General features: G+C 52.3%; 1 protein-coding gene across 1 annotated transcript in view; it reads right to left on the bottom strand.

Annotated features, from left to right (window-relative positions):
- Positions 1–17,296, bottom strand: part of LTBP2 (latent transforming growth factor beta binding protein 2) — a 73,602-nt gene extending 56,306 nt beyond the window's left edge. Inside the window, exons 1-3 of the mRNA XM_082057371.1 lie at positions 16,551–17,296; positions 8,284–8,354; positions 2,644–2,887 (exon numbers count right to left, since the gene is read on the bottom strand). Coding sequence (XP_081913497.1) covers positions 2,644–2,887; positions 8,284–8,354; positions 16,551–16,999 — 764 coding nt within the window. The 5' untranslated portion in view covers positions 17,000–17,296. The remainder of the gene's footprint in view (positions 1–2,643; positions 2,888–8,283; positions 8,355–16,550) is intronic.

The following is a 17,296-nucleotide window of genomic DNA, read 5'->3' as shown; positions in this document are numbered from 1 at the left end:
ATGAGACAAATGACCAACCTAATAAGTAGTTTCACCAAAAGAGGAGTCCATCCCTTTTCTCCCCCCGCAATGCAATTTTGTCCAGTCCTTCTGGTTCTCATGTAGTATTTCAACAAGTCAATTTAGTCTACTGAAGTGGGAGAAAATTGTCCTTATTTTACTGTGTTATTGTTGAGCCAACTTACCCAGGTGGCAGATGAGCACCAAAGCCAGTGCAAGGGCAGCAGTGGGAGGGCACAGCTGGGTGCAAGAGCAGCAGGAGCAAGCCTTCAGCTGCAGACATTCATTCTTATAGGTTCCACAGCTGGCCCAGCAGTTGGCAGGCTGCAGGGGCACTCAAAAACTTTTGGGAAACAACCCATCTAACAGCAGCAAGACTTCTAAGTCTTGCCAGTTGTCTGCTTTATGTTATATGGTCCACAGACAGAACCCAAGCAACTGAACTGTATGGGAAAATTCCCAGGAGCTGAAGTGAGGTGTTTCAATGCAGACTGATGCCAGGGTGCAGGCAGCCCCACTCCTGCCTGCACAGCACCACTACACAGCACCCGGGCAGGAAAGGGACAGCACAGGACAGCACCAGAAGGCCGTCAGTGGTGGCCATGTCCCAGGGTCCTACCTGTAGCCATCGCAAAGGACAAACATTAAATACTTGTGCTGAATCTTGTGGGATAAGGCAACGTCCTATGGCCTCCATGGGAAGGAAGAGGAAAGGCACAGCAATGTCCTTAGTAGAGTCCTGTTTCCTTGGGACAGTGCCAGAGTGTTTAAGGTACAGTGGGCAGCTGGGCACTCAGCAATCCCAGCCCAGCGATCACTAGTCGCTGTGTCTGACTGTCAGGACAGGAATGCTCTGCCAGTGGCTCTACAGCCCCACGTCCTCTGTGCAGAGCCTGAGGTCATGTTCCTTACTTGGAAAGCCTTCAACAGGTGCTGGATCTCCGAGGACGCTGCCCTCCCTCCCCTCCAGCCCTTGCACACAGAGCGGTGGCACAGAGGGGTAAGAGAGGGTCATGGCTGCGGGAAACTTGTCAGCAATGACCAGGATTGCAGGCACGTGCGAGGGCTGCGTGCTTGCTCGGGCACTGAGCCTCTCTGGGGGCAGCGATGACAGACAGGGACGTGGCCACCTCTCCCTGCCAGCATCACCTCTGCCTTGCCTGAATTTGGTTCCAATCAGATAGTCTTTCATTTGGGCACCAAGATATGCTGGCTTCAGTGAACTACTTCATGTCAATCAATTTCTCATCTGCCATTTGAGCCCCTCCAAAACTGCAGATGGCCAAAACCATCTAGAAATGTCTCCAGCCCATGCATTGCCTTTGTTTCAGAAGAGACAGAAAGGCAACAGCTATTTCAAGTGCAACAGACACTTTAAAAACAACCCACAGAAATACAGAAAAAAAAGGCCAACCTGCCCTTTCCTTGGGCAGCTCTAAGTGATGCTGACAGAGAAAGTCAAAACAGCTCAGAGAAGAAAAGGAGAAACTGAAGCTACCTTCTGGTTAGGCACCTGTAATTTGTTGTAATGTCTTCTTGAGGGACTTCTGTTGAAAGCCAGGCTTCTTGCTGGAAGTGAAAATTCTCTGCTGTGGTGGCCACCAACAAGAGCAGTCTTTTTGGCCCAGTAACTGAGTGAGCAGTAGTAAAAACAACATGGGCCTCTAGGAGTGGTGCAGACTAACACTTTGTGCCCATGTCCATGGACTCTCACAGAAGAGTAGAGGTGATTTTTTTAAAAACACTAATGTGTGGGTTGTATAGCAAGCAGGCACCATTCCCACCTCTCCATCCCCACTGAGCTGCCTGCACCACAGAGCTGCTTGTAAGGGAAAGGCACCTTTCCTGCCTTTTCTGCCTCCTTCAGCAGAAAACCCACAGATGCAGAGGGACTTAACAAAACACAAAGTGTGGAGGAGTCACAGCTCTGGTACAAGAGCATCTCAGCACTGACCTGAGACAGGTGGAGCTGTAAGTTCTTCCTCACCCAAAAAGATGAGACGATGCTACAGTTGTCATTGTTGCTCACAGAGTCTTTGCTGCATGGACTTCTGTGAGCTCCAACAGCTGTATCTTTGCTTCTGTACCCAATACACAGGCACCCATCTGGCACAGCAGCACGACACAGAAATATGGAACAAATGGCTCAATAACAGCTTGAGTCTGCCAGGAGACATCTCTATCACCACTTTGCTCATATCAGCATTTAATAGCACACCTCATACCTATGCACCCTCCCGTGGATACCACTGGGACATATTGCTCTAAACACATCCTCTTTGGGAAGAGATTTAACGCCCACTCCTCCATCCACCCTCCTGCTACCACTAACACTGCTCATTAACTGGACAAGGGCAAACTGCTGAGCTTCACAGTTCTTCACTATGGGACCACCACTAGCCAGCCCCATTCCTGCATGTGCCTGGGGACAGTAACACAGTGTTGGGGCCAAACTGAGTCCCTTGGAGGGACAGCAGGGCCTCACACCCTTCCCTCCGCTCCCACAGTCCAGGCAGGAGCCTCCCTCAGGAGTTGAGCTGCCCAATCTCATGACCCAACTTGGTCTTTGTGGCCCCATCGAGCATGGCATTAGCTGCCTGTGGGTTTGGTGAAGCACCCTGCTGGGACCTGGGTTTGACTTACACAACTGGGACGTGCCGTGGGACGGGCACTTGAGCCCCTCGCAGGGAGGCATCCCGCCCTGCCATGCTGGTCCTTCTCCGGAGGGAGCTTGCAGGGGGCTGGAAGGCGGCAGCGGCACTAGGCTGGTGGTACTCCTGCTCGGGAACGACTTCTTCACACCGGGAGCCCTGGAAGCCTGAGCGACAGGTACAGACCTGGGGACGGCTGCAGGAGCCCTTGTTCTGGCACGGTGGGTCACAGACAGCTGGGGAGACACAGAAAGGTGGTTAGTGGACATGGGGCTCCTGGCAGCATCCTCAGCCCCACAGTGGTGGCATCTGGCTGGGGCAGCACAACCAGGGCAGCCCCATCTCTCCCCTGCAGGCAGGTGGCCTTCAAAGTCTCCATGTTACTGCTCCTGCAGGTCCCCAACACAAGGTCATTGCCATTAGAGACTTGTTTCTGTTCCCACTTCTCCCCACTGGTCTCTGCAGAGCACTTCTCCAGTAACAGTCACTTCAGAAAGCTCAAAAATGAGCAGCACCATCTGCAGAAAGCATACAGCTGTGACATTGCCCATAGCCCTCCAAGCAGGAGTAGGATCTCAGTCCCAGAGCAAGGGGAGGCAACAACTGCCAGGCGAGAAGACAGATGACCACACACTGTCCCAGGTTCTTGGGAGTAGTTTGCATGTTACTTTCCTGCTTTAGTCTGTTTTGGGGTCTGATTTGCATGGTCTGCCTGGCTGTCACCTCCATAGCTTTCCAGATCTCCCTCTGCAGCTGATTTTGGAGTCACTGTGCTCAAATTCCTCCACAGCTACAGAGACTTACAGTTCATTAACTTCACACTCAAATCACCCTCTGAGCCTGTGTGTGTTCCTAATTAGAGCACATCAGCCTCAGTTTGCACTCTGGGAGGAAAGTGCTATTAATTATATGCCAGACCCTAACACTTCCCAAGTCAACAGATGCCAAATTGGATTTATAGTCCAGCCAAGAGAGCCAGGAAACCACAGCTCACTCAGGTAGGACCAGGCTCATTATTCTTAGCAAGAATAACTGAAAAGGCACCGGAAAATAGTGTCCTCCCTCAAAAGAAAGGGCTGGCTGGCAAAAGGGTAATGAAACCTCCTCGGACAACACAAGGTGGACATTAACCTCCAGCCATGTGGGAATGCTGTGAATGGGCTGAAACATGCAGGCACTGCTTCTGCTGAGGGTTCCTTCCCCAGGACTGCCCCATGGAAGCTGCAGAAGCATCTGACATCCCACCACCTTTGCACACAGCTGCTGGGGTTTCATAAGCACATCCCTCCCTCTCTGGCTGTGCTCTCCATCCCCCTGAGATCCAGTCACGCCTGTGAGAAATGCTGTTTCTGGGCAACATATATAAAGAGAGCTGTAGCCTCATGTGCCATCCACACGTCATCTCGCTGCAGCCAAGTGAGGAAAGTCCTTGTACAGGCTTTGAGGTACTTTCACAGTGGTATAGCCCCCACAAGCCTTTCCTCATCCCAAAACTGGACCATCAGCTTTTCCTAACTAGATCAGGGATATGTTGGCTAAAATGCTTCATGCGACCTTTATTACTATGTTAACACTCAGGAAGAGAGGAAGAGTTTAAGGGAAGGGAGAACCTCAGTCACACAGGGTTGTACGGGGTAAAGCCAGAGGTTTTGATGAAATCCCTCAGTAAAATAAATCAGCCATCACTGCAGTCTGTGGAACAGAGACAGGGTCCTAGTCAGGCAGGAATTAACCGTCTCTGGGAAGCCTGGCACTCCAAAAGTTGATGTAATTTATAATATAAAACTCAGCTGTGATTTAAATAGGCTGCCAGTCCCCACTGTTATCTCACAACAAATGCCTGTTTTAACAAACACCACCAGACCAGGAAGCCGGCCATTGAAAACAATCACTTCACGTGCTGAAATACTGCAGAGCTGCAGCACCGGGATCTGGGCTCACAGTGGTTCTCACAACCTCTCCCACTAACAATGTTCATTGTCATGTTAGGCTGTGCCTTGTGGCAGGAAAGCAGCGATAAGCGACCAGGCACTCTGAAAAGTTCCTAAGGCAGCTGATATAGAGGAGAGGGAAACGGGAATGGGATTAGTTTTTTGGTCCCTTCAGGCAGGATGGGTGGGGACTGCCCTAGCTCCAATATTCCAGCTCTGGGATTAATCCCCTTCCCCGTTGCCTTTGCAGACTCAGGAAGAACTTGAAAGAGCTTTAAAAAGCCACTGGTTTTCACTGAGTCCAGCTATGCAATGCAGGGAGAGCAGATCGTTCAGCAGAAGTAATGCCAATACCAAGTGTGTGAAATCACAAGTCAGGACCTCAAACCCATAACACTGACAGAAGAAACAAGACAGTTTATATATATATATATACACACACACACATACGTATATATTTGGAATCTTTCCCTTTGTTTTCTGGTTTCTGAGCCCAGCTGTTATTCTGAGATGTCCAGCTATGGGGACTAAAAACAGTTTCTGTTGAGATGACAGCCACTCCTTTCTTCTCACTGTAGTCTCATGTTCCAGGAGCTGGGGCTTTAACAAAAGCAAAGAGAGTCATCTCAAAACTCTTAATAATGCCAGCTAGGCATCCACAGGAAAACTGGGAAAATGCTGAAGGACTTGTACCACTGACATGATTTAGTCCACTTTCTCATGAGAAAGTTTTCTTATTGATGCAGAGCAATATGTAATCTCAGTTCTAACTTAAAGCTCTGACTGTGTTAGCAAAGCCAGAAGGGATGGACAATTTAACACAAGTGAGAGATCTGTACAGGCAGGGAGATCAACAGCAATGCAGGAATAACAGAGAGAAAACGGAACTTCAATGAGAAACAGTCTGGGCTCAAAAAACCCTACAGTCACTATACAGACAAAGGAGAGATCATGTGGATGTCATCTCCGTTTTGCAGATGTGGAAAAGCCCCAGGTGCTAATGTGACTGTCTGAAGACACACTGAGATCACAGCAGAGCCAGCAACTCATCCTAGAATTCCTGCGCCTTCATCCAGTATCTTAACCACAAGACCATCTGCACATGATTAGAAAGTGCATTAATTTCTTTAGTACTTCCCAAAATGCTGATTAACAATGTTTGTTTTAAGATTTAAAATATCCATGTCAGGAAAAAAGCCCACCCTGCACTACAAGCCCAGCCCAGGCTGCTGTCTCGGAAAGCAGCAGAGATCCATAGTAAATAATGCTGATGGAAGTGGAGGTTCAAGAACTGACATCATGAGGCTGAGCAGGAGGATTGCCCTGCTCTGAAGCAGAGGGGAAGGATGATGAACTAACAGTCAGCAGCTAAACTATTGACAAGTGCACACCGCAGCCCCTGAAATATTCTGGCCATCTTAAGCGTGCAGGTTTCTTCTCCACTGAATCCAGGATATACAGCCCTGAGTCTCATCCCAGGATGAAGTTAGACAGGCAGGAGGTTGGATGAACTCTTCAAGCCCAAGTTCAGCTGTATGTCATTATCCCTAATGTCCCCTCCTGCAGGAAGACCCTTGGAGCCCCACAATATGCCTTGTGTGCAGTTCAGTGCGGTGATCTGATAGCGTGTGGGTTGAAACCCAAGCTCACTGCAAGCGGGCAAGATCTTCCTCCTAAACTCCCTTAGCTCACTTCCACTTTCCCAAGAATCACCAGTGTCCTGAAGAGATAGATTTCTCTTTTTCATCTTCCCAGTCATTGACTCTCTGAAAACTGCCCGAAACCTCACTGCGCTTTGGTTCTCAAAGCTGGAACAAAACTAAAGGCTACAGAAACATGCCCGTGACTTGAGTTCAGTCATATGCAGAGATGTTGCAAGAGGAAAGTCCCTGGAAAAGCATGGGTGGAGAAGGAAGAAATCACCATGCTCAGTAGGTGATAGGGAGTAGATGAAGGCAACAATTTGGCCTATCCTCTCTCTTCCATCTAGGCTCAGACCCATCAAAATCAAGGTCCTGCCCAAGGCCCGAATGACAACTTCTTCACCACTTCATCACTCTAAGAGGTTCTCTCTGGCTGCATTTCTACCCTGCTAACATCCCTGGTATGCCTCATTTCAAAGACCATGGGACCAGACATTAAACAGTATTACAGTGCAGAAACTAACTGGGACAAGCTGTCCAGCTTGCCTTGGCAGCCTTAAACACAGCTGAACAACCCCAGCAGCTTGAACTCCAGCAGAAAGGTCCAGCAAGGGAGGTAGCTGGGAACAAAATGATGTTTACACATCACCGATCTCCACCTAAGACCTGCCTGAGACTTACCATCCCCAGCTGGGAGGACACTGTCAGGCCTGATCACGTTGACAGTGACCTTGAATGAATCCTTGGGAACCAGGGCCCAGCACCTGAGCAATCGCTAGACAGCCTTGCATGGCTGCGAGCCCAGATCTACTGCCTCTACGAAAATCCCTAATGAGAGAAAGATGCTGCCACGGCTGGCCCCGTGTTCTGTTTACAGACGCTGTCTGGCAGCACAGCACACTCTCTACCGTTTGGCTTCTGTCGACAGGGGGAGAGGGAGCCGGGAGGTGAGTCAGCCCTTGACCCCTGGCTCCCGAACAGCCATCGCTAATGCGATCACCCCCGCACAGCCGAAGCGCCATGAAATCCCACAGCAAACAATGCTGAGCCTCTTTCTCTGGTAAACATCTGGGCAGCTGTTGCCACTTGTGTGAAGGCAGATGCTCTTGGCTCTTCTGGGCAGGACATTCCCCTCCAGAAAGCTTGCCCGGTGCCCAGGTGCTCCTGCCCCCCAAGCTGCTTGGGCAGCCCCTCGCCTCCCTGGGAGCGGGCGGGTGCATGGAGCAGGCAGTCCCCTGGGAAGGCCCACAGGTGGGCTGGATGGTGTAACCCCCTTGTTTAGGGATGGGGATCGCAGCAGGGGCTGGGCTGTGCTTACAGAGGGATTGGGGACAGAAATGACAGTGCAGCTGCCTCTGGCATGTGTTGCACTGGTGCCTGCCCAAACCCCTTCCCTTCCAGTCCTGTGTGGGAAGCCCAAAATGACCTCAGCCCCCAGGGCCATCTGGAAGAGCAGAGCCCTCATTAACCCCTCTGTGGGCAGGCAGGAGGGCCCTCTCCGGGCAGTTTCCGCACTGCAGGAGCACCCTGCAGCCACCACCATTTTACATATCCCACGTGCTGCACCACGCTGAAGCCCCACCCATCCCAGCCATTGTGCCAGCTCCGTTAATTGCTCTCCTTAATAGCACTCAGATAGTTTGCAGCTCTGATTTCCCCCTCAAGCTCAGCAACACTTGCCCACTTAAGCACAGCCCCACTCCACCAGTTCCCACCTGCTGGTACTTTCACAGACCTGCCTCTGCTCCAAGCAGAACCATGAGAACTCAGTGTGCCGTTGCAATGTCCTGCCCCAACAAGACACCGCTCGGCATGGGCACAAATAACGATAATGAAGTAAAGCCATAATTATTCAGCACGCTCAGACTTTGCCAGCAGGCAAGGAGAGCTGTCCCATGGCACAGCAGCTCCAAGGGAGGCTGCAGCACTGTCTCCAAGGTCCCAACAGTCCATCTGCCCTGGCACAGCACAGGGGATGGGTGCAGGGTCACAGCAGTACTTAAGCACTTTTAAGGGGCGCATCGCAAGTCTTGTGCCAGCTGAGACTGTCATACTCACGTTTGATGCAGTGGTTTGTGCCGGGAGCCGTGGTCCACCCTGGGCAACACTGTCTGCCGCAGACATTTGGCCTAAGCAGAGAGAAAAAGCAGCGCGGTTAGAAGAAGGGAAGCTGAGGTCTCTCTGCAGCCAGCACCTCTGAGTCACCCGTAAAATTATTTCCTGCAGCATCTGATATTTCCTTCCAGATGGACCAGCAGCTGAGATCAAAACCAATGGGACAAGGGCTGGGTTGTTTAAGTGCTTGGAAAAGAAACCCCCAAGGACTATGTGAATGCTGCAGTGTGAGCAATCCCTCAGGGAGTATCTTCTTTTTGAACTGGCATTATGCTGGGTTCTTGGCACAGCACTCAGAGGAACCCTTTTCCCCTGAGAGCAATCGGAGGCTGGCAGCCTGTGATCATTAAAGATCTCATGGCACTTCATGGTATTGCGGTGTAAATCGGGCCTGATTCCAACTTTGGTCATAGTGCCTCGCCTCCGCAAGTGTCCTGAGCTGCTTTGGCCGAAGACAACGCTTCATTCTCTGCCGAACTGCTGCCGCCTGTTGTTCATTGCTCAGCCCCACCCTGGGAGGGACAGCACGCAGCAGCCACATCGGCCACCCCCTGGCTTGCTCTCCCTCTGCGAGCATCCCACTTCCACATTTGTTATCTGCCTCTGGAGCAGCAACCCTGTGGACTGCAGACTCACCAGTGCTATAAAATTTGTGCCTGCTTGACATGCACAGTGCTAGACTAATGCCAGGATGTTAACATCATTTCCATGGTAGTTAATTTCAGTACTGTGCTGTAAAAACCTTTTGACTGCCTTTGCATAGATGATGTCCTCCCCACCTCCCCCGTATTATGTGGTTTTGGGTAGAGCTCACTGCCAACATCCAGCTATCAGTGACAGTGCTGTGCCTCCGAGACGTGCTCCACAATGCCCAAGCAGGCAGCTAATCCTGCTTCCTCTGGTCACATCTCATATTTACACATCTACAAAGAGAAGGAATAACAAGTTGGAGGTTGCTCTCCAAGCATAGTTACTCATCAAGGAGGGAAGGTTTTGGAAATATGCAACTTCTGCATGTCTAGGTAGATGGGAGAATATGGTCATCAAAAGATAAAAAGTTAGAAATAGGCAGCCTGAAAGCTCTGGAAAGCCTCTAGAAACAAAGTGGGGATCATGGTTTATTTCTAGCACTGGACAAGGCAGTTGGAGCTGCTGACAGAATTTACAGGAACATGCACATTTGTCTTCAGGATTGACTTTTGCATGAACACAGCAGGGTCAGAAGATGATCCTGCTCTGAACCGGGATCCTCATGACTCCTGTATGCACAGGGCATGAGATCAGACTCGAGAAGTGCCAGAGCTCAAGCTGTGAGTCTCACGTTTTAGGAGAGCTAAAGATGATGGGTAGCAGGCACGCCAAGGATTCTGGTGTTCATGAATGAAGCTGCCTGTAGAGATACAATCACTCCACGTGGGAAGGGGAAGTGGTTTAAGAAGCCACATCATTTGTAAAGCGTTATCCAGCCCTCCAGGATCAACATTTTATTAACCTGGGTAGATTTTTATGGGGAGAAAGCACTTAAATTCCCTTGGTGTGACTTCCTGCAAACAGGAGAAGCCAAAGTAATTCTTCCATCCATTCACATCTGCTTTGGCTGGGCTAGAGCAACAATTTCCAGCTTTTGTCTGTCAACTCAAAGAGATCTATGGGTCTCTTCTTCAAGACATCCCCAGAAAGTATTGAAGGAAAGCAAAGTTTCCTTTACCTACTGTGTAAGAGTCCACAAAAGGCCTTAAATTTTTTAAAGATGTCCAGATCACTAAAGAGATAAAACCACTCAACTGGAACAGGTCTTTAGGTACTTAAGGTCTGCTGAGGGACTCTGCTCCAAGCAGCAGTATAAGCACCCTTGCTTAGATTGTCACAGCTCACATTCTTCCCTTGGCACAACTGAAACACACCTTGCAAGTCATACTGAGCAGGCCAGCTTGAAGAGCAAACCCCTTGTCCTTTCCCACCTCAACTTACTGACACAATCAGAGGTTGTTTCTGGTAGGCGAGATAACTAACTTCTCCAGAGAAGCTGTTTCGGCCTTGAATCACGCTACTAGTTCTTCAGGAGATTAAAGTTCAAGTTTCATCCACATCTCTCACACGCATGCTGAAGGGAGCATGCTGCTAGCTGTTCTCAGTGCCAACAGCGAGCCAGAGATTGCAGGAAGAAAGACTTGAAACTAAGACAATGGCCCAAGCCTGAGCAGACAAGATCACTCTTGAAGGCATGAAACTGCTGTTGGGTTGAGCATGAATCTCTCATTAACTGAGTCACCCTGGGTCACTGCCAACTGCAGACATGAGTTGCCAACCCCAGGTGAAGAGAGATTTTAGCACTGGGGTGATGCTCCTTGAGGGAGGACAGTCCAGCATGCACAGAGGGGAGGAACCTGGCAGGGATGCCCTTGGATGGGAGTGTCCCTTCCTTCCATAACCTCCTGGATGACAGGATGGAGAGAAATGGAGGAAGGGAGGACCTCCAGGACTAGAAGTGAGCACTTGGGAAGAGCAACATGTAGGTAGTAGTGAAGGACAGAGAAGGACCGTAACTTTTTCCTGATGAAAGCGCAGTGAGCAGGACCTGACATAGTAGGGGGCATCAGGTGAACAGGGGCACCAGCAATGGGAAAACAGCTATGGGGGCTCTGCCACACAGAACCCAGTCCTAAGTACGTCTAGTTCTACTTAAAGCCTTTAGTTGGCACTTGCATGGCTTGGACGCCATGTGGTTTTCACTGCCTTACAAAGAATTCAGAATGAATCCCAGGAGATTTAAATAGCATGACGTGTTTACAGTGTGGAGGGACAGTGCGCAAGACAGTGGTGGCCCCCAGCTACATTTGTCCTGCTGCACGTGCCATCGCCAACACAGGGCAAAGACATGGCTCCAGTGTGACCCACCTGCGGGGCACATCCAGCCCTGGGCCCCTCCATCCAGTGCTGCTTCTGGAGAACAAAACAATTGGCAGGGTTCCTCCAGGCCTGGTGTCACCGTCCTGGGGGTGGCTGCTGGGGAGCCTGTACACACTGAGCAGCCCCTGACCACCCCTCAATTGCACAGGGGACTGAGGCTTCCAAGGCAGCAGGCAGAGCTGCTTGGCAAGGGGACCTGCTGGGTGCCATGATGTACCAAGCCCCTGGCAGACCCATCAATGACATGGGACAAAGCCATGCTCATAACTTTGAAGCAGTCAGTTGCCATGCAAGGCTGAGCATCCAGGCTGTCTCTTGCTTACCCATCCCTTGAAACTGGACACATGGTGACATGGAGAGGGGAGCAGGACTCTCACCCTCATCTTGGGCAGCCTGGGGTGCAGAGGGACCAGAGGATGGGTGGACACATGGACAGGTCAGCGTCTCTTCCAGGTGGAAAGAAGCTCACCACAGCCCCAGATCAGATTGGAATACACGTCCTCACACAGATGTCCCAAGCTAAAGTCCCACTGAACATTCACTCTAGGTCACACTACATAGGGACATCCTATTCCCAGCCCTGTTGCTGATGCCAAAACAAGCCTTAGGCAAACAATCTGTCTTTCCTATCTCTGTCTCTTCACCAGTGGAATAGGTTAATTAATGTATTTACCTTCCCAATGGCCAGGTCAGGCAGCACACATCTTCCCTAGGAAATGAAACATTGCTGAGGACATTCCCAGGCACTGGGACTTGACCATCTGTAACACTGGACTGCTACAGGGTTCATGGGCCACCTGTCACCTTCCAAAATAGTTCCCAGCTCAGTTCAAACTGGAGCAGACAGGGACCATTTCCAATAGCCAGTTCCCTCTCTTTGGAGAGAAGGTGGGTTGAATAGCTCAGACAGCTGAATAGCCACAGTGCCAGAGGAGGCTCTAAGGCACAGCTCACTAGTGGAGACGTGGGCCTTTGGGTTTGCCTTTCTGGCAAAATGCAGGGTGAGGTAGTGGATCCACATCTCAGCCCCTGCCTCAAGTGCCAGCTACACCCTGGGGTCTCCAAACAGCACAGGCAGCAGTAAGCAACTGCAAACCAAGCTTTCTCCTCGCTCCACAGCTGGCATGTACCATCCGTGCCTAAGTACGTTCCCCGGCATGTTGTGAGAGGTGAGTGCACAGGAGGTGTCAGGCACTACGCACTGTTCTGCTCCTTTTCTGGGACAGACATCTCCCTGACAGCCCTCAGAGCTGAAGTCAGTGCCATGAAGCCTCCCTACATCCACAAGTACCATTCACAGCCCTGACTGGATGCACTGGCACAACATGCAACTTGGGCAAAGGAGCTGCAGCAAGCCAGTCCGCCATCACCTGCTTTGCTGCAGCAGCCGGAGGCCACCGTCAGGATCAGGCCCCCCGCTGTACAAAGTGGTACCCAGGATGATAAAAACCTGCAAGATCTTGCAGTCTCATCTGAAACCAGAGCCAAGCAACTGTAACAAGCACTAGGGAGAAGGAAAACAAGAAAACAGTAGTAAGATCATGGCTTCACATAGTTTCAGCATGGGCACAGCCTCAGCGATGATCACATACTGTTTCTGAAACATTCAGCAGAACTATTTTTTTCACCATGTATTTTAACAGCAATCTATGCGTCATCTTTCAACTTCATGCAGCACTTTGTGCTGCCAGATATGCTGGCTCCATTCAGGTCATTTACAGCATCCTCACAGAAGGCCAGGGGGACCATTAGATCATCAGGTCTGCCTTTCTACTGCAGGACAGTGAACTTCATCCAACTGCATATGAAATATTTGCAGTCAGACCCAATGAAGAACATTAGCAAAAGGCTGCTGGCACCGATGAGCCACTGAAAATCCTCTGCCAAGTCCACATCAGCATTAACCGCCTCCGCTCCTGAGCAGTCCTACACGCACACTGCAGCGAGAACCTATATTCCACAAAGCCTGCGTAAAGCAGGACTATATAGCCACAGATGGTGTCTACTACAGCAATTAAACAAGCACTGGCGTGCAGAATGCACAAAAGGAAAGTGGGAGAGAGAAGGACAGATAGTGGGATTCCCAGCCTGTTACCTGCAGAGCCTTGCATGCCCCTGAAAGTTGTCCAGGGAGGTAGGTATCAGAAGCAGAGGCTTCCCCAGACTACTCCCCCATTACCCACCTTCCCCTGGTTTTGTGTACATCACCTGAGGATCGTCACTGTGACTCACCCTCCCATGAAGGCGAGGAACAAGGGGGTCACACCTTGAGGGCCGCAAAGATGGAGGGAAATGCCTACAGTGTCCTCCCAGCAGGACTGGCCAGTCCAGATTCAGGATGCATCCAGCACACGATTACAGCCACAGCTGGCATGTGTCAGGGCTTGGAAGCTCCCTACCCCACAACACCCAAGAGGAAAATCTTCTCAGTCAGGGCAGGATGGGGAAACAGGCAGATTAAGCAGAGCACAACAAAGCAGAGATGCTTCCAGGGGTGGATTGTTTTCCTTACTCAGTACTAGAAGACAGTAATGTTCTGTGGTGTTTGCTGTGGTGTCAAAAGTCACCTCACAATGAGCCTCCAGGAGAAAACACTAAAACCCAGCTCTTGCAAGACTTGTGGTTGGACACACTCATGAAAGGGTATGAGCAGGTCTCACCAGCAATAAGGTCAGACAAGAGTAGAGTGGCAGTCACATCCAAACAGTTCCCAGTAAAGAAATTCAATTTGGGGTATGCCATTATCAAACAAAGCGAGAAAATAATTATCCAGAAAAGGACAGAGAACTAATAAATTCCCTGACTGGGGAATCGGGAAAGGCAACCCACACAGGAGTAGAGATTTTAAGCCAAATAACTGTATAAATAATTAGCACCAGGGTTTAATGCAGCCTGCAAAGCTACCTTAGTAAGGGAAAATGAAAGTTGTTATACTAGAGAGTAGTAGGGGTTCAGTGTAAATAGCAGAATAGAAAATATCCCACCTGGCAAAAAAATGAAACATCATGAAATGAAGTTTTTTAGGGGCCCTGAGTTTCCTGGATGGAAATGTGTCCGGTGCAGCAAGGGGCGTAGGAAGATGGATGAGGTGGAAGGACAAAGTCTCACCGAATGTCTGGAGGCAGCAGCAGCTAGCTTTCCATGAGGAGTAACACCATGTGGTTACTCACGGACAATTATTTCAACTAGGCTTTCTCGTAAGCTCCAAAGACAGTAGGTCATAGAAAAGTTTCAAAAGTGCCTATTTGGACTCCAGAGGAGATGGAAAGCTATTGATGACAAGCCATTATATGCACATTCCAGAGTTCCAAGTTCCTGGGGATCAGAGACAGCCCCATATCCCCAGCCCTCACCTCCCTGGGCAGAGCAGAGGCAGAGAGCACAGGCTGCCCAAGGGAACACAGCACCAAGGCACAGCTCTTCCCTCCCCTCAGCTTGGAGGCAACGGCACTCTCTGATAGCCCAGGAAGCCAAATCTAGCTGATAACAGGTCAACAGAGCCTGAGTGCTGGACCAACCATCCCCATTTACACTCTTGATTAAGGAATGGAAGCAAGCTACTTGCAAAAAGAGTCAGCACTCTTCTGAATGCAGCATGAACCTCAGGACTGCCCACCCACTCCTGATAGCCGTGTGGGCCACCTGTTGTCAGCAGAGGCAGCTGCAGCCTGGAAACCTGGTGTACTCAGGGTGCCCAAGGAAAAGCTACATCTTAGCTCAAATCCAGATGAACTGCCACATGATCCCAAAGAAACTATGACAACACTCCGACTGCAGAAAGGGTAAAATCCTCCTGAACCCAAAAAAACCCAAACCTCACTGAGCAGGACTGGATCTTCCCGAGACTCTCCCGCTCTGGGTGGCTGACAAACCAAGGCTAATGGACAAGGTAAGCCAAAATCTGCTCAAGACCTACCTGTTGTTGACTAGCTGCTAGTGACAGACACTTTGCATATCAAACATAATGGGAAGAAGAACAAGTATGGGGTTACTGTTTCTGCAGATTTGTTGTAGGAAACTACACAGAGGGTACATCTCTGTCTTCGAATTTTGCAGCGAGGCAAGTATGGGAGCAAGAAACCTCAGGGATTAAGCTGCCTTTTGTATCCTAGTGAAACTCCCCACCTGATGTTAGCAGAAGTTTCTGCCTGTTTCAGAGGGCAGTAAGCCCAGAGCCTGCCCTCTGTGTCCCCCGGCACGAAAAGCACGCACGTGCTTCCACATGTGTCGCTCAAACTTCCTGCACAACAGCTTCTGTAGCCCTTCCCAGCTGGCAGAGGAGCTCATCACAACAGGCATCAGCCCCAGGGCAGCAGAGACAGAACTGCAGAAGAGGGGGCCCTGAGCCAAAGGGTAGGTCAGTGCTGCTGCACCAGACATCCCGCTTGCAGGCTCCTCTCGCAGTGGAGCAGCTGGCTTTGCCATATGATCTCCCCTCCACCTCCACAGGGCTGTATTCAGAGACTGGAGCTGGAAGCGGCCCTGCCAGGCAAGTCATAGGAAGCCTCCCACAGCTGAGCCAGCTCAAGCCATGGGAAGCTGCCGCAAGGAACACTTAACAAGGGGCCCATTATGGGAGGACGGAGCCAAGAGGCCAGGTACCTGCAGCAAGAGCAGCAGCAACCAGACTCCGTCCTGCAGAGCCAAGAGAGCCCCTCTAGCTTCTACCGCCACCCAAACACCATGGTCATGCTGCCTCTCCTGCCCTGGCAGCCTCTCACCCTGCACACTTTTTAGGACAGCTGTGGGCAGCCTCAGAGAGCAGTAAACACCCACCACACCGCTGTCTGACCTGCCAAAGCCCTGACTTGTCAGCAGAAGGGCATCTCTGCCAGCACACTCTAAACCTTGTATCTCCATGTGACAGGCAGCTGGCAGCAGGCATCCTGCAACAGAGGTCCTACTCACCTCACACACACACACATGCCGATGGATTGTGTGGGCAAGAGCAGCGCAAATGCCCACCACACGTGTGGAACAGGCGTGCAGCACAAGTGCAAGCACGGAGCAGGCTCTTGCTCTGCCCCGGATCCCAGGCCCGCTGACAGAGCCAGCTGAGGGGCCGCACGGCCCGGGACCCCCGCACATCGCCCCCATGACTGCTCCGGGACAGGCAGTGGGAGGTCCCACAGGGGACGAGGCAGCGCCGGGAGCGCCCTTGGAGGTGGAGGGGGGATGTGCCGGGATGCAGCACGGGTCCGAGGATGGGACCCAGCCCCTCGCCCTGGGGCTTCCCGGCGCCGGGACCACCAGTCACGCTACGCACCCCCAGCATGGTTCTCCCCGGCCGCGGCACTTACCCTGACATCCTCCCTCTTCTGCTCGGCTCCTTCGCCCGGGGCACGACCCGGGCTTTCAGCCCGCCGCCCTGCCGCTGGCGGGAGGGGTCCAGCCTGCTCCTCTGCCCTGGGTCGGGACCGAGCCCAGCATCGCCCGCCTGGCCCCGGGACGCGGGCAGCCCCCGGTCGGGACGCTGCCTGCGGCCGTCGCCGCCGCTCCCCGCGGCAGCCGTGGAGCCACGGTCCACGTGGAAGGCGGCGGGGAGGGGCCGTGCCGGGGGAGGGGGTCCGGGCGCCGGGGACAGGCTGTGCGCCTTGTCCGCCACCCCCAGGGCAGCCCCCCGGCTCCGCGGCCGCGCCGCCCCCCCACTCTCCGGCTCCAGCCTGGCCGCGGAGTCCGGCCGACAGCCGGCGAAGCCCAGGAGGACGGCAAAGGTGAGCGGGAGGAGGCTGGCGGCGGCGTCCAGCATGGTGTCAGCCGGCGGCGGGGCGAGACGGGAGGCGCGGAGCGCTCAGCGCTCGGCTGGCATCCTCCGGAGGGCGCGGGGCAGCGGAGACCGCCGGCTGTCCGCCCTCCGCTCACCGCCCCATCCCGTTCCGGGGCTCCGCCGGGACGGGGGCGCAGACAGCAGAGCTGAGGCAGGGCCGCGGGCTGCCGAGCGGCCCCCGCAGGAGGTGGAAGAGGAGAAGGAAGGCGGCCGGTCCCGCTCGCCGGGCTCCCAACCAGCTCCCGCGCTCCGCAGGCAGCTCCGAGCACCTTCGCGCCT

The sequence above is a fragment of the Streptopelia decaocto genome, assembly GCF_964273445.1.
Source record: "Streptopelia decaocto genome assembly, chromosome: 7".
In the NCBI taxonomy this organism is placed as follows: domain Eukaryota; kingdom Metazoa; phylum Chordata; class Aves; order Columbiformes; family Columbidae; genus Streptopelia; species Streptopelia decaocto.
The sequence above is the reverse complement of the archived record's forward strand: the minus strand, read 5'-3'. Positions and strand labels throughout refer to the sequence as shown.